The sequence below is a fragment of the Ciconia boyciana genome, chromosome 13 (assembly GCF_034638445.1).
Source record: "Ciconia boyciana chromosome 13, ASM3463844v1, whole genome shotgun sequence".
Classification (NCBI taxonomy): domain Eukaryota; kingdom Metazoa; phylum Chordata; class Aves; order Ciconiiformes; family Ciconiidae; genus Ciconia; species Ciconia boyciana.
In genome coordinates, this window is record NC_132946.1 from 18,037,236 (window position 1) to 18,057,550 (window position 20,315).

The window sequence follows — 20,315 nt, forward strand, 5'->3', positions numbered from 1 at the left end:
AGCGCTCGGGTGAGACTGGGATTCATAGCACTGTGGCAGGAGGGAGCTGCCCACGTTGCCGGAGGGGGGTCTGTCTGCTGCTGCAGACCCGGAGCCAGCATCTTTGGTGCTCCAACAAAGTCCTTCCAGGGCTGCTCTCATGTATTTAAGTAGCTCCCCCTCTCCTGTTCGTTAGAGGCGTGGGGGAGGAAGGGGAAGCCATGTGCACCTCCAGAAAGGGTCTGTTAATCCTGCAATCGATGGGGTTGCTCCCAGCTGGGGGACAGCCTATCTGTCACACCAGCCATGACCAGTGCGAGCTGTTGGACTTGCAGGGGATGCAGCACTCAGTTGTCCCCTTCCCTTGTGCTGCAGCTCATTGAGGACCTCAGGAAGCAGCTCGAGCACTTGCAGCTCTTCAAACTGGAAGCCGAGCAGCGAAGAGGCAGGAGCAGCAGCATGGGGCTCCAGGAGTACAACAGCAGGACACGGGAGACGGAGCTGGAGCAAGAGATCAAGCAGCTCAAGCAGGTATGCAGGGCTGGGCAGGGAGGGAAGTGTCTTGGCTACTTGGTCTGCAGAAGGGGATGCTGATTCCCTGACACCGAGGAGACGTCAGTGGGGGCCCTGGGGCTCCCTCCCGAGGAGCTGACCGTGGATCTGGCAGCCCACCGCTTTCTTGCTCTCCTGTCCTGGGACAGGAGAGGTTGGCTCCTTCCTCTGAAGGACGGCATGTACACTCAAGACCCCCTCTCTGCTGTGTCCCCTGAATCTCCCCAGCACATTGTGTGTTTCCAGAGGTTCTCCAGGCTCTGTCAAATCAGAGTCAGGAGACAGAGTGCTGTTCCCAGCGCTGTGTGAGCTGCTGGTTAGGACGAAAGCCCCTGCCTTCCCTGGCCGGTTCTGCTCTGGGGGCACCATGTGCTTCAGCACCATCTGATGTTTTTTTGTTGTGAACAGGATAACAGGAACCTGAAGGAGCAGAACGATGAACTGAACGGGCAGATCATTAACTTGAGCATCCAGGGAGCCAAGAACCTCTTCTCAGCCTCCTTCTCTGAATCCCTGGCAGCGGAGATCAGCTCGGTCTCCAGAGATGAGGTACATGCCACAGGGTACTGCTTACCTCAGACTGCATCTTCCCGGGGTGCCTGGTGCATCTCCTCTCCTCTCAGCCAACCAAGGGCCTGGGAGGAGCTGATGTGGCCCTGTCTGTGGTACAGGTCACTCCCAAAATTCACTCAAAAGCTGTCGTGAGCAAAGAAATACCCATGCGACTATTTGAAGAGCTTGCAGGACTTACCCTGCCTGCCAGCCCTCCTTCCTGGGAATAGGGGAAGCTGCTCCCTTCCAATTTGCTGATACTGGCAGCTCCACTTTGCCTGTCCTGTGATTGCCTTCCTCTTCCTGGGACAGACCAGCGAGCACGGGGTTTGTCTGTCTGTAGATGTCTTAAAACAGATCTTAAAGATCTTGGCTTCTCTGGCATTTGCTCTCCCTGCTCCGTGGCTGTACCCCAGATACTAGTGTGCAAGCCTGCGTAAGTGTCAGAATTACATCTTTCAGACCCTGAGAAGTGTAATGGGAAAAGACACATGTTTTGGGGGCCAAAGGGTAGATGGGATGCTCCCTGCTTTCTTCAAGTTCCCATCTGGCTGAGAAATTGAGGAAGGACAGGAGTGAGCAGGGCCAGCAGCTGAGGGCATCTCCTCATCTTGGGCCAGAGCCTGCTCAAGGAGGGAGAAAGGTTGGGGGGAGCCCCAGAGATACCAGTATATATTCCTCTAGCAGTGGGGCACCTGGGTGCCAGGCTCAGCCTGCCATGCCTGTGCTCCCCACCTGCGGCTCTGGCTTCTGTGGCCGAGCACCCACTTGCATGGTTTGGAGATCTGGGGACGTAGGAACATCTGTTGGGGAGACCCATCAGGGGTAAGGGCAGGAGCAGGGAGTTCAGCTGGGTGTTACAGAGCCTGCAGCAGTCACTGGCGATCTGTCTGGTCCCTGGCAGTCACCCTGTGAAACACTTGTACGTGGCCAGGAACAGCCTAAGCCAGAATGAAGAAGGGGGAAAACCTCTGTGGGTGCACAGAGCCACAAGAAGCCTCGCTTCTGTCCCTGGGCAGCAGCAGGCGGTGACCACTCATTTGCTTTCTCCCTCCCTTGCAGCTCATGGAAGCAATTCAGAAGCAAGAGGAGATCAACTTCCGCCTGCAGGATTACATTGACAGGATCATCGTGGCCATCATGGAGACGAATCCCTCCATCCTGGAAGTGAAGTAAGGGCGGCCGACAGCCGCTGACTGTGCGCTCGTCAATGGGTGTGGATTTGGTGCTCTGAGAGGATAAAGAGGGACTCAAAACGTCTTTGCTCTTGATGAAGGCACAAGGAAGCATCGTGTCAGATCAGTGGGTGAATTAGCCAGCGGACCAGGGAAAAAGAAAACCAGCAGAAAGGCTTTGTTGTCTGACTTTGTAATTTTGAAACCCTTCTGCTTTTGAGGGGTAAAAGGGAACCTGGAGAAGAAACACAGGCACTGGACAGCTGGAGGAAGGACCTGAATTGGCCCTGCTACCCGTGAAGCTGGGAACTGTCCTGACAGCGGCGTCAGACCCTCTGGCGCGCGGGGTGCGAACAGGAGCTGTGAGGAGAGGGTTTCTCTGAACTGCAGGATAACGGGACGGAGAAGGAAGCGACGGAGCTGACGTTTTTCCTTGCCGCCCTGTCCAGCCCAAGTATCTGCTTTGCCAAAGTGTCTCCGACACACTCACTCACTGGGGCAGATCTGGGAAAGAGGGAAATGTGTCCCAGACTTGTAGAGGTGTTTTGGTTTGGTGTGTTTTTTTTCTTTTTTAATTAACTTAATGCAAATGTCCCCATTCAGCTGGCACAGTTAATCCTTGCCCTGCCGCTTCTGCTTGGGAAGGGTTTGCGTGCAGAGAGCTAGCTGGCTCCTCTCTCGCTTGCCGGTGGCAGAAAGAGGCAGGGGAGCGGCTGTTTTCGGGACAGGGCGTAAGCGCACTTTGTCACCTGCCTCCTTATTTATTTTTGCTGTCTGTAGCTCACTACCGTCGGCACGCCTTGGCGTTCACGGCTCCGCTGCCCTCCTCCCGCTTCCCGGCTCTTCTGCCGGCCGCTGCAGGGTCTGCGGGTGTCTCTTGAGCTAGGCTGGCTCTGGGAGGAGAGGTCCCCTCGGCCCCAGCTGCAGGCACATGGGTGCTGTCTGTCCAGCCTGCAGGGACTGGGGGAAAGGCTGTGACTCTTCGACTGGCGCTGGAGGCTGGTCCTGGCCACCTCTCCCCATCCTGGCTTGGCTCGCCTGGCCCGGTGCGGGGGCACGCAGTGGCCGAGGGACCCCCGTGGGAGGCCCAGCAGAGAGGGCTGAGCTCTCCACATTGCCTCCCAAGGTCCCTGGACTGTGCCATTCCCACCCGGAGCAGGGCTCTGCTGGTGATAGCTGCAGTCCTGGAGGGAGAGCCCGCTCCACCTGCCTTTCCCCGCTGTTTCCCTGTGCTGTGGCGGGGGACGGAGCCGCTGCTCTCATTTCTCAGCCCCTGGCATCAGCCTGGGCTGAAATCTCTATGCTGTTGGGGAGAGGAGACCAGAGGATACAGCAGCAGCTCCCTGGGAAACAAAAGCCATGTTTACATCAGACAGCTCTTGGCTTGCTGGCACAAGCGGCCGTGGTGTAGCGTGACCCCAGGGAGCAGCCACTTTAACTGACCTGCTCCTCTCCGGCTCCCGGGAGGAGGCAGCCAGCGGACTCCCAAGGATCCGGCTTCGTTTAGTACATCGGGCCCCAAAAAGCACTTCTCTTTCCTGCTTGTCAGGTTTTAGAAATGCCGGAGTGGCCTGAAAGCAGAAGCCACAGCGCTCCCTTGGCCGCCGGTGGGGGGGTGCCTGCTCTTCCCCAAAACGCTTCCACGCACGCGGCACATCTCTCTTCCCATGCTGGGGCAGGGGCAGGGCAGCCCGCTTGCCGTTTGTCCCTGGAGGGGGCCGCTGGCTGGGAGATGTGGCAGCTGCTGCAGCCTTAGTCCCTCCTGGGGGGTCCCTGGTGGCTCACGGGTCCCCTGCGCTGCCAGCCCAGGGGAACTGGCCGAGACCCGGAGCTGGCTGAGCCACCACCGCCATGACCCTCCCTCTTCCACCCCTTCTTTAAACGCATCGCCTCTGGGTGCTCAACCCCCCGTGGCCTTGTGCGAGGCGCAGCGGGGTGGGGGTAAGCCCCAAAAACCTTGGGCGAGAGGGGCACCCAGTGCTCCTGCACCCCGTCCCGAACACCCAGCTCTCCCCAGCATCCACTCCCCTCCCTGCCCCGAGTCTGTGGGAAGAAGCCACGTAATGTACATTTCCAGAGAAGCTTTGGGTGTAAATCAGTGTATACTTGGAGAGGGAAAAATTTTTCTATCTTGTAGAGTAGGTATTTTTATAGAACGAAGGTTGATCATTTTTTTAATACTTTAAAGAAGAGAGAAATGTATCTGTGTATACACAAAAGCATATATATATATATATGTATAAATATATAAATATCGGAGATCTGCCTTTCTCGACTTGGGATCACGGATCCCCAGTTCAAACAATCGTCTTTTTTCCTGTCGCTCACAAAGAGGTACTGTAACTGTAAATAAGCACCGGGAAAAAGTTTTAAGCAAACAAAGCACTGACTTGCACATTCACCATGCTTTAAAGTCCCTATGGAAAAAAAAGAAACACAAACAAAAACTGTACTTCCCGAAAATGTTCCTCTTTCCCCACCGGTATGTGAAGGAAGTCCCAAAAAAGAGGCAAAAACAGTATTGTCTTAAATGATGTATCAATTCTTGTCAGATTAAAAGCTGTTACTGTTCCTGCCCGGAGCCTGTCTTTCTGCAGGGAGCATCGGAGCGTCCCGAGCATCCCCGTGCCAGCTCCCCAGCAGGGCCGGATGGGAGTGGAAATGCCCCTGCCCTGAGGAGTGCCCTGATTTTGGGGGGATGAGGATGGGGGAGGCTGGCCGCGGCTGGCCCTGGAGGGGCCAAGGTCAAAGGGAGCCAAAACCTCCCCTGCAGCCAAGCCCTGCGGGTGGGAACTGGGGGGCTTTGCCCTTGGCTGTCCAGGTGGGGTGAGGGACCTTTGGAGCCGGCTTTGTCCCCCCCTGCGTGTCCTGCTGCTCTGGAGGGTTTGGGGAGGCTGAGACAGGGCCAGGCTGTGGCTCGGCACTTGGGGTCTGCTCCAGGTGAGAACACGGAGGCTTTCCCTTCTCTGTACTGTGCTAAACCCCTCCGAGCACTCAGCTGCTCTGAACCACTCTAAAAATCCCTTAAACGCTCTAAATCACCCTGCTAAGCTGCTCCACACCCCTCTAAGCTTCCCTCCACCTCCTCCCAGCCCCGGTAAGCTGCCCCAAAGGGCTCTAACGTGCAAAATACCCTCTCAGCTCCTGAGTGCCTCCGGATGCCTCCAGACTGTTGCTCTGAACTCCTCCGAGCAGCCCTGGAGCACCCGGAGCTGCTGCAAAGAGCTCTTGAGTGCCTCTGCGTGCTGGGAAATGCCTCTAACATGCTCTGAGCTCTCTAAAACACCCCAAATTATTTCAGACTGCTCCACGCTCCTCTGAACAGCACCGAGCTGCTCTAAAACATCTGAGCATCTCTAAAACACCTCTGTAGCACTCTAAACTGCTCTACACCCCTCTAAGCAGCTCTAGTGGGCACCAAGAGTTCTCTAAACGCCTCTAAAAAATCCTTTAAAAATTCCTCTGAGAAGCTCAACCTCCGGCAGCTTGAAGCTGCTCTAGAAATCGGGTAAGTAAACGGCTCCGGGGGTGCTGGGTCGCTTCAAGGAGCCTCTGAACAGCTCGGAGCTCTGGAGGGACGGACCTCTGGGCAGTCTGAAGCACTTAAATTGCTCAAATAGCTCTCAGGCTCCTCAAGCCAGCCCTAAAAGGCACCAAAATGCTAGAACTGCTTGTAGCAGCTCGAAATAGCCTCTAAACTCTTCTAAAACTCCTTGAAATAGCTCAAAATGGAGCATAAAAAAGATCTTGTAGCAGCTCTGAAGCACTCTAAGCCTCTTCTGCGTGGCTGTGAAACACCTCAAGTGCTCTAACACCCTCCGAAAGGCCCCTGAAATTCCTCCGGACCTTTGTAATGTACCTCTCAACAGCATTGAAACTTTTGAGTAATGTCTCTAAACTTCTCCAAACAGCTCACAACCACCCTAGATCCTCTCCAAATGACACCGAAGAGGCATAAGCAACCCTGAAACAGCTCCATGCTGCTCCAAAGCTGCTCTAAAACTCATAAAAAAATACTTGTAGCTGCTTCCAAGAGCACTCAAGCTCTTCTGCACATCCTCTGAAAAGGTCTCTAAAAGTCTTCAAACCTCTCCAGCCTCTTGGAAGCTGCTCCAGAAAAGCCGTAAAGCTCTGAAGATCTCCGCATCCTTCAGAACAGCTCCAGAGCTGCTCCCAACTGCTCTTCCGCAGCACGGCGGGGGCTTGGCACCGTGCTAGCGAGCCTCTCGGCAGCTGCAGGCAGCTCTGAGTTATTATTTATTATACAAAATTAAATGGGTTTAAATAAAAATATTTGCAATAGGGTTAGAGATTTGTGGAGCTTTTGTAGCTCCAAAACTCCTCGGGGAAGCTGAGCTGTTTCTGAAACACTGCTCCAAACACCACTGAAGAGCTCCAGCTTCTCCCTTCGTTACGGTGGGATGCTCTGGCCGCGGACGGGGGAAACCAGCAGACGCCGAGCACGGGTCGGACCCCAGTCACGGTGCCCGGGGTGCCCGCCCGGGGTGTGCCCGCGGGGTCCGGCCGTGCTGCTCCTGCCTCCCCTGCCCGCTCTCCCTCCCCCCTTTTTTGGGTCAGGCCAGCTTGGCTGGCCAAGGCAGTGCCGTAAATCATCCCCGACTTCATTGAATACAACAGTGCCGGAGCCTGGCAGCTCCAGATCTGGCTTGGCCGTGCACAGCGACCGCCTGGCTCTGGCTGGGATGTGTGCTTCGCGGGAAGGGTGCCGGGCCCGGGATGCCCTCCAGTCACTTGGGATTCTCCACGTGGCCCCCGGTGCCTCCCCACTGCTCTCGGCCTCAGCGGCAGGACCGTGGTGCTCAGTGCTCGCAGCCCCTGGGTGCTCTGCCGGTGCAGGCAGGGTGCCAGGGGCAGGCAGGGCTGCCACGAGCACCCGGCCCAGCTCCCTGCCACCCAGCTTGGCGGGCTGGTCACTGCGCCGGCACGAGCCACAAAAGGACAAAGCTGCGGGGAAAGCAGAGCCGCTCTTTCCCAGCTCGCCCTGCATCGGGCCCTCGCCCGGCCTGACCCCGAGGGCAGCAGCGCTCTCCCGACCCAGCGCCCACCGCACCCGAAAAGCCCAGGGGCAGCCGGTGAGAGCCCGCCCAGCCCCTTCCCCAGCGAGCCCGCGGGCACCTTCGAACGCCCCCGAAACCCGGCCACGGCCGGGCCCACCGTGGCCGTGTCCCGCATCCCCCGGCGAGGAAGCCAGAGCGGGGGCCGGATCCGGCGGGGGCCGGGGCCCGGGGCTCGGCTGCGCCCCCGGCCCGGGCCCCGCGCAGGGCCGCGCTGCAGCCGCGGGTGCTCGCTGCCGGCCGGGCGGGTGGCGCGGAGCGGAGCGGAGCGGAGCGGAGCTTGCGCTGCGGGCCCTGCCTGGGGAAGGGATTTGCAGCCCCTTCCCCTTCCCCGTCTGCTGCCGATCCCGGGACGGGGGATGGGGTTAACCCTTGGCAGCCGGGGTGGGAGGGGGACGGATGATGCCCCCCGCCCTGGGCAGCCCGCAGGGCTAAGGGGGGCGGCCCCGGGGCAGCGCCTCACCCTGGGGTGCTGCCGGCGTCACCCCACGGGGCTTGCCGTGGGCAGGACCACCCGGGATGCTCACGGGGAGCGCAGTCCCCCGCAGCTGGTCCCCAGGGGTGCCCCGGGAGCTCGGGCATGGGACGCAACCCCTGGCAGGGCCATCCAGGGCCAGCCACCCCAGGGGCCGGTAACACCCCAGCAAACAGCCCGCGCACCCAGGCGGCAACGGCACCGGCGCGTCTTCCTCCTCTTGCTCCAAGCTGGAAATCCCTGGGGGAGCAAGGCCTGTGGTGCGCAGCCTGGCCGGGCCCCCCAGCCCGTCCGGGAGCCCCCAGCCCGTCCGGGAGCCCCCAGCGACAGTGGGGGCACAGGCAGCACCCAGAGCGAGCAGGGCCAAGGCAGAAGCCGGGGGCACCCCTGGAAGGGGGAGCGCCGTGGGGGGACAGGGAGGCGACCCCCCCCCCCTTGCCCTGCGCAGGGGCCGTGGAGCCGGGCCTGGGGTCCCCAGCTCCGGCCATGGCTGCCGGGGAGCCGGGGGGGGGTCCGGCCGGGGCGGGGGCGCGGGCAGCACCTCCCCCTCCCCTCCCCTCCCCTCCCCTCCTCTCCCCTCCCCTCCCGCTCTGCCTCCCCTCCCCCCGCGCCGGTCCCCTCCTCCTTCCCCTCCCGCCGAGGGCGGCCGGCGCCGTCCCGTCCCGTCCCGTCCCGTCGCGGGGCTCGGCGGGCTGAGCCGCGGCTCCGCTCCGCTCCGCTCCGCCCGGCGCTGCCGCCGCCCCCCCATGCGGGTGCCCCGGGTGGGCGGCAGCCGCCGGCCCCCCCCGCCCCGGCATGGCCCGGCTCTCCGTCAGGGAGCACCTGGACGGGATCCTCTCCGACTTCGAAGGTGCGGCCGGGGCTGCGACCCCCCCCCGCGGGTGACCCCCGGGGGCTGCGAGACCCCCACTCGGGGCTGGGTGCCGGGGGGGGGGGGATGCTGCTGGGGCTGGGCGTCTTGGCGGGATGGGATGCCCCCCCGGGGCTGAGCATCGCGGGGGGCTGCGCTCCCCCCGGGGGCTGGGTCGCGTATGGGGGGATGCCCCCCGGGGCTGCGCGTCGTGGGGGCTGCGCATCGGGAGGGGGCTAGGATGTCCCCAGGGACCGGCTGTCGTGGGGGGCCGCTCTCCCCCCCCCCGGGGGCTGCGCACGGCGGGGTGCGCTCGGGTTGTGCCCGACGGGGCGCACCCTCGGGGAGCCTGGCGGCGTGCGCCCGTGGGGGGCGTGGGTGCACTGGGGGTGCGCCCGTGGGGTGGGCGGGGGGGGCCAGGGGGGACTGCAGAGCGCTCCGGGGGGGGGCTGTGCGTGTGTGTGCGTGCGTGTGCGCACTCCACCCGCGTTCGCGTGTGCCTGTGCGCAATCCCCGCGTGTGCGGGCTGCGGCCCGCGGCTGCGCTGCCCCCCGGGGCCGCCCGGGCGGGCCGGGGCTGCGGGGGGGCCGGGAGCCGCGTCCCGGTTGCTCCCCCCGGGGCGGCCCGGCCGCAGGAGGCAGCGGGACGGGTTTGTCTTTCTCTCGCCCGCGATTATCCCCGGCCGCTTCCCGGAGGCCGCGGCGGGAGGGGCCGGGGCCGGGGCCGGGGCCGGGGCCGGGCGGGGAGGGGCGGGCGGCGAAACCCGACCCCGGGGCTGCTGCTGCCCTCGCCGGGGAGGAATGTGTGCACCTTCCCTGGGCACCTTAACCCCGCCGCTGCTGGGCCGCCCCCACCCCCTGCCACCCGCCCAGACCCCCCGTCTCCCCCCATCCCCCTAAGCCCCCTGCTCCCCCCGCTGCTGCCCCCCCCCCGCTCTGCCCCGTCACTCCGGACACGGCTTCGGGCAGCCAAAGCCGCGGGTGGGGACATGACCTGTAACCAGGGGCAGGTTTGGGGTGGAAGGAGGCATTTTGGCGTGTCCCCGGTGGTGCCGAATCAGGGAGAGGGATGTGGGGAGGGGGATGCCGTCCCCGTGGCCCCCGGCACTGTGCCCCGCTGGAGAGGGGCAGGGCCAGCCGGAGGAATAACCTGCCTGGCCCAGAGCTGTTATTAGCAGCGCCCGCGCCCCGGCCCCTGACCCCGGCCCAGCCGCGGGCACCGAGGTGAGCTGGGGAGGGGACGGGACCCCCACCGCCCCGCGGCCCCCGGCACTGGTGGCCAAGCCGGGGCAGCGGCCGCGGGGCCGAGGAAGAGGAGGGCGAGGGCGGCCTCGTGCCAGCGGGTGCCGTGCCGCGGCAGGCCGGCGCACGTGCCGGGATGAAGGGGTGCAGCGTGGGCCGCCCCCCCAGCCTCCCTGCCGGAGGCAGCCACCCGCCGCTTGGCAGCGGGGCGCGGCGGGGGCGAGGAAGGCTGCCCGGGCCCCCCGTGCTCTCCTGGGGGCCGGGGAACCGGCTGCCAGCGCCGCTTCGGCAGAGCTGGCAGGAGCACGGCTCCCGGGGGGGCCCCGCGCTGCGGCGGGAGGGAGAGAGGGAGGGGGCGGCTGCCCCGTGAAGGTGCTGCCTGCCCGCGGGGGCTTCGCGGGGGTCCCGGCTGCTCAGACCTGCCGTGGCAGTGCCTGGCCGGGCCGTGGTGCCTAGGGGGAGAGGGCCCGCCACTGCTGCCCGGCAGCTGCTCCGGCAAGAGGCTTTGCACCGGAGCCAGGTGCCGCGATGCCCACGGGGTGGTCGGGGGGTCTGTGTGGGGAGCGTGTTCGCACCACCAGCAGCCCTGGGGCCACGGCGTGGGCTCGTGGTTGCCGTCAGGGCTGCAAAGCTGCGTGGGAGGCATGGCTGCGGCCTCCCGCATGGACTGTAACGTTACTGCTGCGTGTAGCGATAGCTCTGGCCTGCCTCGCCATCAGTAGGCTTCAGGGTTAATGCCCTGTCAGGGGACAGGAATCCTCCCAGCATGGCTGTTTGGATGGACGGAGGGGGAGAGGGTCGGGCGGGGGGGATCCGGTTACTCGGGCTGGATCCCTTACAGGGGGAATAAAGCAGGCAGTGTGCTGTGTGGGGAGCTGACGGCACCGGCCGGCTGGGCGCAGATAAACCGCGGGGAACAATGGTAAAAACCGTGGGGAACAATGCGCAGGGCCATGGGGCCACCAGTGCCGAGCTGGTTTCCCATGCGGGACGGGCTCACAAACGGCCCTTTGGCACCCAGCTGCGCGGGGGGCACCTCTGGGTGCTGGCATGGTGCAGCGTGACACGGCACGGCTGGGGGTCCGTGCACGGGGGTGGCCGTGGGGTCAGCCGGGGAGGGGGCAGAGCCCGGCGGGTGCCTGGCCACAGGTGCCATCGGGTGCCACTCTCATGCCACCATTTCTCTCTCTCTGTCCCCAGCGCTCAAGAAATCGTTTGAGGCGGAGGATGGGGACGAGGTGCCCGGCTCCCCGCCAGCGTCCCCGCTGCCCTCGGGCACCGGCGAGTGCCACCAGCCGCTGCAGCCCGGCCACCAGCCCCACTCGGGCACTGCTGCCAGCCCCAGCCCGGCTCCCAGCCCTGTGCTGCACAGCCGGCTCGGCACCAGCCTCTCCGCCAGCCGAGCCAACGGCACCACCGGCACTGGCATCGCCCGCGTCGCCTCCTTCCAGACCCGCGGGGGCTCTGCCGCGGGGCCGGGCAGTGACGGCGAGAGCCTCCGCAGCTCGTCCTCCAGCCTGGAGAGCCCTGCGCCCCCCCAGCCGCCGGGCACCCCCCCGGCCGCTGGCCCCGGCCTGAAGAAGGTCCCATCCCACAGCAGCGTCTTCCCAGCAGAGCTGGAGCATCCCCTCCGAGGGGCCGCTGCCAGCCACGGCTCGCTGCCGGCGCTGGACCTGCACATCGCCGAGGAGCCGGGGATGGGGACCCCCCCACCGGACCCCCCGCCGTGGGGCACCTGGAGCCCTGCAAGCCAGCCGCACACCCGCCAGCCTTCCTCCTCCTCCTCCTCCTCCTCCCTGGCCCCATGCGATGGCACTGGGGTGGCCCCAGGGCTGCCCACGCTCCCCAGGGGGCCAGGGGGACGGCTGCTGGGGGGGTGGGATGTGGCCCCCTGCACGCTGCCTCGGCCGCAGCTGAGGGTCAGCCTCGGCGCCAGCCCTGGCCCGGCCCGAAGGCCCCCGCCACTCCCCCGGGGCCAGGGGGAGGCAGCCCCGGCCCCCGCCGTCCCTTCCCCGGGGAGGGCTGAGGGGCTGCCGCCGCCGCCAGCCCCCCAGGCCGCCCCCTTCAAGCTGGTGTCCCAGCCACAGACGGTGCAAGTGACCTCCCAGCCCGCCTTCCTGGGGGGGCTGGTGCTGGTGCCAGCCCTGGGGACCCCGGCAGCGCCTGGTGGAGCCGGGGCAAACCCCCCCAGTGCCAGGCTGGCGGGGCCGCAGGGACCCTGCGTGGCCGCGGTGGCGGCGGCTCCCGGCGAGGCTGCAGACGGCGGCTGGGCTGCGGTGACGCCGGAGCACGGTAGGACTCGCTCCTGTCCCCTCTCCTCTCCCCAGCAGGACCCCCTTGCTGGGCGCAGCGTTGCCAGAACCTCCCAGTTGAGCCCCGCTGCCTCCAGCCTCCCCGGCGCTGCCAATGCCGGCGAGGGTGTTGATGCGGGGCTGTGGTGACGCTGGGGACAACACGGCCAAGGTGACCCCCGCCGGCACCCTCCTCCCCACCGGTGCCAGGGGGCCGCGGGGCGCGTCGGATGCCGCCCGGCACGGCGTGGCGCGTAGCGGCCGGGGGCCACGCCATGAGGAGCCGAGCACGGCGCTGGCAGGGCTCCCGTCCCGCCCAGCCCCCAGGTGCCTGGCCAGCTTCCCACGCCGCCCCAGCGCTGATCGTTTTCCCCGGTGCGGGGAGACAGGTCGGGACACATGTGCCCCATCGGCGGCAACGCTGAGCACCGGGGCCCCGCGCGTGCCGGCTATCGCCGCGATCTTGTCCCGCATCCAGCGCTTTCTTCCCCTCTCATCCCTCCTTGCCTTGGCACGGGGATGGATCCTGTTCCTCCCTTCCCGCGGGGAGGTGGCGGGGGGCCAAGGTGCGCTCGGGCGTGCTCGGCGCGTGCCTCGTGCTGGGGGGAGGATGTGGGGCTCCCCGGCACAGCCATGCCCCCGGCTCCCACCACGCCGGTGTGGGCACCACTGAGCCCGTGCCCGTCCCCAGGCATGGGGCAGGGGACCCCCAGTGTCCCGCCTTCCCAGCGGCTGCCCCAGGGAAGGTTGGAGGGCGCCAGGGTGGCCGGGAGGCGGCCGCCACCGCTGGTGCTCCCTGTTTAGGTGCTTGGGGCTCATTGTCCGTCTCGCTGGGGTGTCATGAGAGCCGCCGTCGCCGGGCTCTAAGTACTGACGCCAGCGAAGGCATCCATACATCTGCTCCGGGCTGCGGTGAATCATCCCCCAGCAATGCCCGTGGCCACACTGCCCAGCCAGCCCGGCTGCCCCGCCGACCTGCCGCTGCCCGCAGGGCTGGCCAGGGCGGAGGGGACAGTGCTCGGGGCCGAGCTGGGGTGATGGGGACACGGGGGGACAGTGCTCGGGGCCGAGCTGGGGTGATGGGGACACGGGGGGACAGTGCTTGGGTCCGAGGCAGGGTTTGGCAGGGTGGCGTGCCAAGGCTGCGGAGCGGGGCGCGAGCTGGCGGGCAGCGTGTGGGCGCCCGCTGTCCTGCAGATGGCACGGGACTGGCAGGCGCTGCTCGGGCACAGCGGTTTCTGTGCCAGGAAGAGGTGGGGACGCACTGTTTCCTCTCCTGGGAGGCCACTGCGGCCCTCAGCTGGTGGCACCCGTGGGTGGCCGTGGGGCAGCATGGCGTGCTCAGTCCCACACCCCGTGGGAGGAAGCACCAAGCGAGCCGGTGGCCGCCGTGTTTCACTTCCACGCTGAAGGGAGCAAGCGAGCGCCCGGGTCGCTCACACAGGGCCCCGGGCGAGGAGGAGGAGGAGGAGCGGAGGAGGAGCTGTGGGCTGCAGCCTCCCTCCCTGCCTTGCACCCCAGGAGCCATTTGGCCCCGGTGACCAGCTCTTGGCGGCAGCAGCCCCGGCTCCGGCCGGCTCGCCCAGGTAGGGATGGCCGGGGCGGCAGCGGGCAGGGTGGCCGTGGGCAGGGGGGTGCTGCTGCCAGGGCAGGGTGAGCCCCCCCGGTCCTCAGCGGGCAGGCGGTGCTGCGGGGTGCAGGGTTTCGCTTGATGGTTCACTTCTGATGGTTCACTTCTGCTTCTGCTCACTGCCGGTACCCAGCGGCCCCCAGCCCTGTGCCGTGGCTCCCGCCCATGCCACAGCCAGCCGGGCAGGCTGGCTCCAGGTCTGGCTGCAGATGGGGTTTGTCACCACTGTCCCCCTGGGTCGTGTTTGGCACTGGGAGAGGCACCGGCATTTCTGGATCATGCTCGGCCGGGCGGGTAGAGCTGCAGTGAGCTCCTCGCCGGTGTGGTGGGCGCCTCTCCCTCCGCATCCCTAAAATCCTCCATCCCTTTGCCGAGGGGGCCAGCTCCCTCCTGCCCACCCGCCCTCGAGCCTTTGGGACCCGGCGCTGCGCTCTCCCCATCTGGCTGCGCTTCCTGGCTGAGGCGATGCCCGGTTCGGCACGGCGGCGAGCAGCCGGGCCGGGAGCTCCTCTCCTGGCTTGTCCTCTCCCAGCACCCTCCATCCCCAGAGCCTTATTACAGGCTTCCCCCGGGGAGCCGGCCAATTAGCCCTGCATCAGTAATTAAATCTGTGGAGGAGACCATGGACCCAGGATTACTCGTCCCTGCCTGGAAAATAAGAGCATCTTTAATGAGTCCTCGAACAGGTCTGGCTGCAGGAGCCATTAGCCCCGGAGGTGCGCGGTGATGCCGAAGAGCTTCCAAGTGGCCACCCGGCCACTGGCCATCGCCAACGGGTCTTTTCGGCAGCAAGGGCAGGGACACGGGCGGCTCTGGCCCTGCGGGGGAGGTGGATGTGGGTGCAGCACCCAGCGCCGCCACGCACCCCACGGCTCCGCCCGCCGCCCCTCCGGCTGTTTGTGTCTGCTCGGCGCCGCTGCTGGCACGGCACGAGGCGGTGGGCAACGGCCGAGCCCCTGCGTGGGTGCTGCGCCCCAGAGAGTACTCGGGGAGCTGGGGGTGCAGGCACCACATCCTGCCTGCGCCCTGCCTGCGGTGGCCGGCCACCCCGGGTGGCTCCAGGCAGCGGCTGCATCGCTTGGTTCTGGATCTGTCCCAGCAACGGCTGGGGGCTGGCAGGGACCGGGGTGGGGGTGCAGGGGGGCCGGCGTCCCCCAGGAGCGGTGGGGTGCCCAGGTGAGCGTCGGGGGGGGTCCCACCTCCCTGCCTGCCTGCAGAGCACCCTGGCTCTGCTGCGGGCAGCACCCTGCCTGCCCTCGGCCCCCCTGGCCGGGTGGCACCGCTGTCAACAGGAAGCCCCGAGCTGTTTCGCCACTTCCAAGGAACACCCCGACCCGTGGGGTGCGGGGGAGCTGGGACACGCAGCGCTGCTGTCCCAACCCCGCCGCCTTCCTGGGCATCGCCGCCTGGCCGCGCTCCTGCCGTCGCCCCGGCCAGGTTTGCACCCGCCGGTGGGCACAGGGTGCTGGGTGCCCCTGCTGCCGGGCCGCTGTTGCCACGGCAACAAGTGATTTCGGCTCCACCATCTCCTGGTACCCCAGGGCTGGCTCGGGCTGGACCCTGCCCGTGTGTCCCTCATCCCCAGGCCGTGTGGCACGTGGCTGCGGCCTCAGCAGGGTGGCTCGGCTCCCTCGGCAGCCTCGGCCATCAGCAAGCTGCCGCTCGAGCCTGCCGACGCCAAGAACCGGCTGGCACATATGTGGCAGGCGGGGATGCTGCGGCACGGGGGGACGCAGGCGCCGTGGGGCACTGCGGCAGCGGGGCTGGCGGCAGGGCCACCACCCCTCACCTCGCCCCACTGTGCCCGGGCCGTGGCTGGGCATGGGTGCTGCTCGGGGGGGCACGGGGCAGGGCGGTCCCCGGTGCCAGGGAGACGGTGGGTGCCAGCAGGCGTGGTACCCGCAGTCGAGCATTCCCACTCCCCTTTGGTGCCACCGCAGCCACCCATGGGGGTGATGGGTGCCGTGACGGGGGGACCGTCCCTGTGCTGGGGTCCCCGTACGCGCCAGCCTGGCTGGAGGCCGGCGGTGCCGTGTGCCGGGTGGGCACAGCCAGGCAGGCGCCTTCCCCGCCCCGCTGGGCGACTGGCAAACTCGGCACAGGGTTCGGCTGTGGCGGGGAGGGGGCTGCGGGGGGGGAGGGAGGGATGTTGCCATGCTGGTCATGTGTGGGAGCGGCAGCTTTGCCGGAGCTGGGTTTGGTGCCAGCCGGGGGCTGGCGGAGCGGGGGGGGGGGGCCAGGCTGCGGCACTGATGGGGATGGGGACGCTGATGGCGCCTGGGGGACCATCCTGACCGTAGTGGGGTGCTGAGCAAGGGCACCGCGGCACTGAGGTAGGACCCGAACAATGGCCGTGCCGGGGAGGAGAAGGAGGAGGAGGAAGAAAGGGCTCGGGGGCCCCCAAGCTGCCGCACAAAGGGCTGGGGCGGGTGCGGGGCTGCAGTGGCCCCCAAGCTGGGGCACGCTCTGGGCCTGGTCCCCGGCCAAACCCCACACGTCCCTGGGGCTCGGGGTCGTGCCGGTGCCTGTGCTGCCCTCCCCAGCACCCCCCGGGGCCGCAGGCGCGTGCCCCTCACCCCAGCAGGGGCCGATGCCTGGGTACGATGTGGGGTGGCACGTCCTGCCCCGTGCCCGGAGCCCCCCGGGTGCCCTGGGGCCGGAGCAGGTGCTGCAGGAGGTGGCCTCGCCGTGGGTGGCAGCGTGGGCTGGGCGAAGGGTGCCGGCGGTGGCCGCGGTGCCCGATGCGACCGCCTCACAGAGCAACCGGTGGCACCGAGGGGGACGGGCAGGGCTGCCCGGTGGCGTGGCCACTCCGAGGATGCGGGGATGGCACTAGGCACCTCCCCGTCCCCCTCCGCCCACGGGGTGCCGGGGAGGGGGCGGCGTGCCCCGTTGCCATGCCGAGCCTCACCGGCTGCCAGGAATGTGCCGGGGCTGCGTGCCCGCCGGGGCGGCTGCTGCTGGGGCAACGGTGCCGGCAGAGTGGTGGGCACGGGGGGGTCTGGACTCACCCGCCTTTGCCCACCCGTGCAGGGAGCAGCCTGGAGCCCGAGGAGCGCAGCATGGAGCCGCCGGCCATGCCGGAGGAGGAGGTGTCCCTCACCGTGGCGTCTGGCCCAGCGGGTTGCCAGCTCTTCGGTTACGTGGGAATCGAGGCCGTGCTCGACCAGATGAAAATCAAAACCATGAAGACGGGCTTCGAGTTCAACATCATGGTTGTGGGTGAGCGCCGGCCGCGGGGTTTGCTCCCAGCTGGGGCAGGAATCCTGGCTCCAGTCCCGCGTGCCGGGGGAGATCGTGCTTTTAAGGGATTTTAAGGGGTTTAAGCAGCAAGAAATTAAAGAGGAGCAACATCCCGTGCCCCATAACGTAGCAATGCTGATGGGTGAGCTCATCCCAACCTCTGGGGTGCTCCCAAATGGGTACCAAGGTGTTATCATCCTGGGGAATAAATTTATTGGGGGGATAAACCAGAGCTATCCCAACCTTTGGGACGCTCCCGAATGGATACTGAGCTGTTATCACCTTGGGGGAATAAACTTATTGGGGGGACAGACCAGAGCTGTCCCAACCTCCGGGATGCTCCCGAATGGGTACCAAGGTGTTACCACCTTGGGGAAGAAAATTCATTGCGGGGGGACAAACCGGAGCTATCCCAACCTCGGGGATGCTCCCAAATGGATACCGAGGTGTTATTGCCCTGGGGGAATTAATTTATTGGGGGAGGATAAACCGGAGCTGTCGGCATCCCCGCAGGGCAGAGCGGGCTGGGGAAGTCGACGATGGTGAACACCCTCTTCAAGTCCAAGGTGAGCCGCAAAGCCTCGCAGCCCAGCCAGGAGGAACGCATCCCCAAGACGGTGCAGCTGCAGTCCATCACCCATGGTAAGGTCACCACCATGGGGTCGTGTCCCACCAACCCCCACCCCCTGCTTCTCCCCATCGCTTGGTCCCCGCTGACCCACATCCCTGCCCCATAGTCATCGAGGAGAAGGGTGTGAAGATGAAGCTGACGGTGACAGACACGCCGGGGTTTGGGGACCAGATCAACAACGAGAACTGGTAGGACGCAACTGGATGCAGCATCCCAGCTTGGTGGGTGGCAGTTTGGGGCGGAGGTTTGAGCTCAGATGCCATCCCCCAACTCCTCGTCCCCAGCTGGGACCCCATCATCAAATACATCAACGAGCAGTACGAGAGGTACCTACGCGAGGAGATCCTCATCACCCGCAAGAGGAAGATCCCGGACACCCGGGTCCATGGGTGCGTCTACTTTGTCCCCCCGACGGGTCACTGGTGAGTCCCCACTTGCAGCACCCATGGGTGCTCCCTGCTTGGTGGTGGGGTCACCCCACAGTGGTGGTGGTGGGGTTACCCTGGGGGGGTGGTTGTGGGGTCACCCCGGGATGATGGTGGTCCCTGGCAGGCTGCGCCCACTGGACCTGGAGTTCATGCGGCGGCTCAGTAAGATCGTCAACGTGGTGCCGGTGATCGCCAAAGCTGACACGCTCACCCTGGAGGAACGGGCAGAGTTCAAGCAACGGGTGAGGGCAGGTCCCTGAGGGGCTCCCGGGGTGCCCCATGCGTCCCCCACCCCCAGCTCAAGCCCCGTATCCCACAGATCCAGGAGGACCTGAAGACCCACGCCATCAGCGTGTACCCGCAGGAGGACTTTGACCAGGACCCGGACGACAGGGCACTGAACGACAGGATTCGGGTGAGTGCCGGGATGCTGGGATTGGGGATACCGGCCCCTGGGCCCCACGGTGGGGGAGAGGCAGCCCCGGGGGAGCCCAGCAGCACCCTGGGGCGAGCGTGCTCCTCTGCGCTGGCAGGAGAAGATCCCCTTCGCCGTGGTGGGGGCGGACCAGGAGCACCAGGTGAACGGCAAGCGGGTGCTGGGCCGCAAGACCAAGTGGGGCATCATTGAAGGTGAGCGGAGCCCCTTGCACCCCCAGCTCTCCCCAGCTATGGCGGGGGGTCTGCCGGGGGCACAGGGAGCAGCACCCATGGGTGCATTCCTGCCTGGGTGGGTGCTGGGGGGTGCTGAGCTGGCGGGGTGCGGCGCGGAGCCATGCCGGTGCACCGGTGGTACCCGGAGCCTGCTGGGATGTGCTTCCTGGGCACCGCTCCGCCGCCCTGCCCTCCTGCCCGCACCCTGCCAGCCCCGCTGCCCGCTCTGCCTTGCTTTGCAGTAGAGAACCCGGCGCACTGCGAGTTCCCCCTCCTGCGGGACCTGCTGATCCGGTGAGCGGCGGGCAGGGCGGGGGGTGCCGGCACCCCGCGGGGGGGGCGGGGGGGCGGGGGGACAGTGATTTGATGCCCTTCCTCCCCGCTGCCGCCCTGGGCAGGTCCCACCTGCAGGACCTGAAGGACATCACCCACAACGTCCATTACGAGAGCTACCGTGTGCGGCGGCTGAACGAGAGCAACCGGCCGGCACTGAACCCCCTCAACGGGCTGCCCAGCAAGGGCGAGGGCGGCAGCGACCCCTGAGCCGCCGCGTCCCCCCCCGGGGCCACCACTGGACCCCCATGGCAGTGCCTGTCCCCTGCCTTCCAGTGGCTGTGCCTGGACTCTGCTTGGGGTGAGGAGCCCACACCGGTTTGGGGCGAGGAGCCCCCCAAGAGTGCCATGCTGCCCCAGGTTGGGACCCCGGGTCCCTCATCCCCACGCTCCGCCATGGGCACAGACCCTCTGGTCCCTGCGCGGCATTAAAGGTCAACCCGGAGCCTTCAGCCTTTGCCATCATCATCAACCCGTTGGACCCCCCCCTTTCCGATCTGCCACCACCCTCCCGTGCTGCTCCGGCCGCTGGGGCCATGGGGAGAGACACCCCCCAGTGCTGTCAGGGTGCCCAGTGCCAGCACCGGCCAGGCACCCCGGGGAAGTGGTGGTGCTGCCAGCGGCAATGCTGCTGGTGCCGTGGGTGGCCGGGGTGGGCAGGGTGTGGGTCCCCTCCCCGCAGTCACCCCACCCGCCCTGCCCAGTGACGGCAGCTGGCACAGCCGGACTTTGAGCTGCTTATCAGGTGGCGGAGGTGCCGGGAGGGGAGCGGAGGTGCTGGGATGGGAGGTGCTGCCTGGAGGGGGGGGATACACCCAGCTGCTCCCCGCTGTGGCACCCCCCTGCCAGGGGCACCCGGCACTGGGTGCAGCCCCCCCCAAACCCCTCGGGCGGACCCTGCGGGTGCCGCCCCGCTGGCTGCCAGCCCCAGCACAATGTGGCGATGGGGGTGTCGGGGCGGCTCCCCCGGTGCTCCAGGGGTGCCTCCCACTGCAGGCAGGGCTGGGGCGCGGTACCGGGTCGGTGGCACACGGTGGCCCCCCGCCCCCCCCCCGCCCCAGCCCCGCCGCAGGGCTCGGCGTCACGGCAAGCGCAGGCACCCTTCGCCCAGCCCCGCGTTAATGATCCACCCGCCCGTGCCGCTGCCACCAGCCCCCAGCAGCCGCCCCGGCGAGCTGTGCCTGGCAGTGGTGGCAGTGGCGGCAGAGC

At 66.7% G+C, this 20,315-nt stretch overlaps 2 protein-coding genes across 7 annotated transcripts in view; both read left to right on the plus strand.

Annotated features, from left to right (window-relative positions):
* The window catches only part of RAB11FIP3 (RAB11 family interacting protein 3), an 80,821-nt gene extending 75,982 nt beyond the window's left edge, over positions 1-4,839 (plus strand). For all 4 annotated transcript variants that reach the window (XM_072878612.1, XM_072878614.1, XM_072878613.1 and 1 more), the window contains 3 exons: positions 355-510; positions 940-1,080; positions 2,146-4,839. In XM_072878612.1, the coding sequence (XP_072734713.1) occupies positions 355-510; positions 940-1,080; positions 2,146-2,259 (411 nt within the window). In that variant the 3' untranslated portion in view covers positions 2,260-4,839. The remainder of the gene's footprint in view (positions 1-354; positions 511-939; positions 1,081-2,145) is intronic.
* Positions 4,840-8,448: 3,609 nt separating this feature from the next.
* LOC140659100 (septin-12-like) lies at positions 8,449-20,286 on the plus strand. 3 transcript variants are annotated; one of them, XM_072878339.1, is made up of 11 exons: positions 8,449-8,658; positions 11,100-12,191; positions 16,854-17,042; positions 17,577-17,705; positions 17,801-17,882; positions 17,979-18,116; positions 18,247-18,364; positions 18,442-18,537; positions 18,656-18,752; positions 19,016-19,067; positions 19,172-20,286. In XM_072878339.1, the coding sequence occupies exons 1-11, from the start codon at positions 8,604-8,606 to the stop codon at positions 19,314-19,316; spliced, it is 2,193 nt and encodes a 730-aa protein (XP_072734440.1). In that variant the 5' UTR covers positions 8,449-8,603; the 3' UTR covers positions 19,317-20,286. The 3 variants fall into 3 exon arrangements, with proteins under 3 accessions (XP_072734440.1, XP_072734441.1, XP_072734442.1); XM_072878340.1 differs by having other exon boundaries at positions 19,019-19,067; XM_072878341.1 differs by lacking the exons at positions 8,449-8,658; positions 11,100-12,191 and adding an exon at positions 13,626-13,776.
* Positions 20,287-20,315: the final 29 nt, after the last annotated feature.

Coding starts and splice junctions, on each gene's coding strand:
- LOC140659100 (XM_072878339.1), top strand. CDS start 8,604: ATGGCCCGGCTCTCCGTCAGGGAGCACCTGGACGGGATCCTCTCCGAC. Junction 18,365..18,441: donor GGGCAGAGTTCAAGCAACGG/GTGAGGGCAGGT, acceptor CGTATCCCACAG/ATCCAGGAGGACCTGAAGAC. Junction 19,068..19,171: donor CTGCGGGACCTGCTGATCCG/GTGAGCGGCGGG, acceptor CGCCCTGGGCAG/GTCCCACCTGCAGGACCTGA.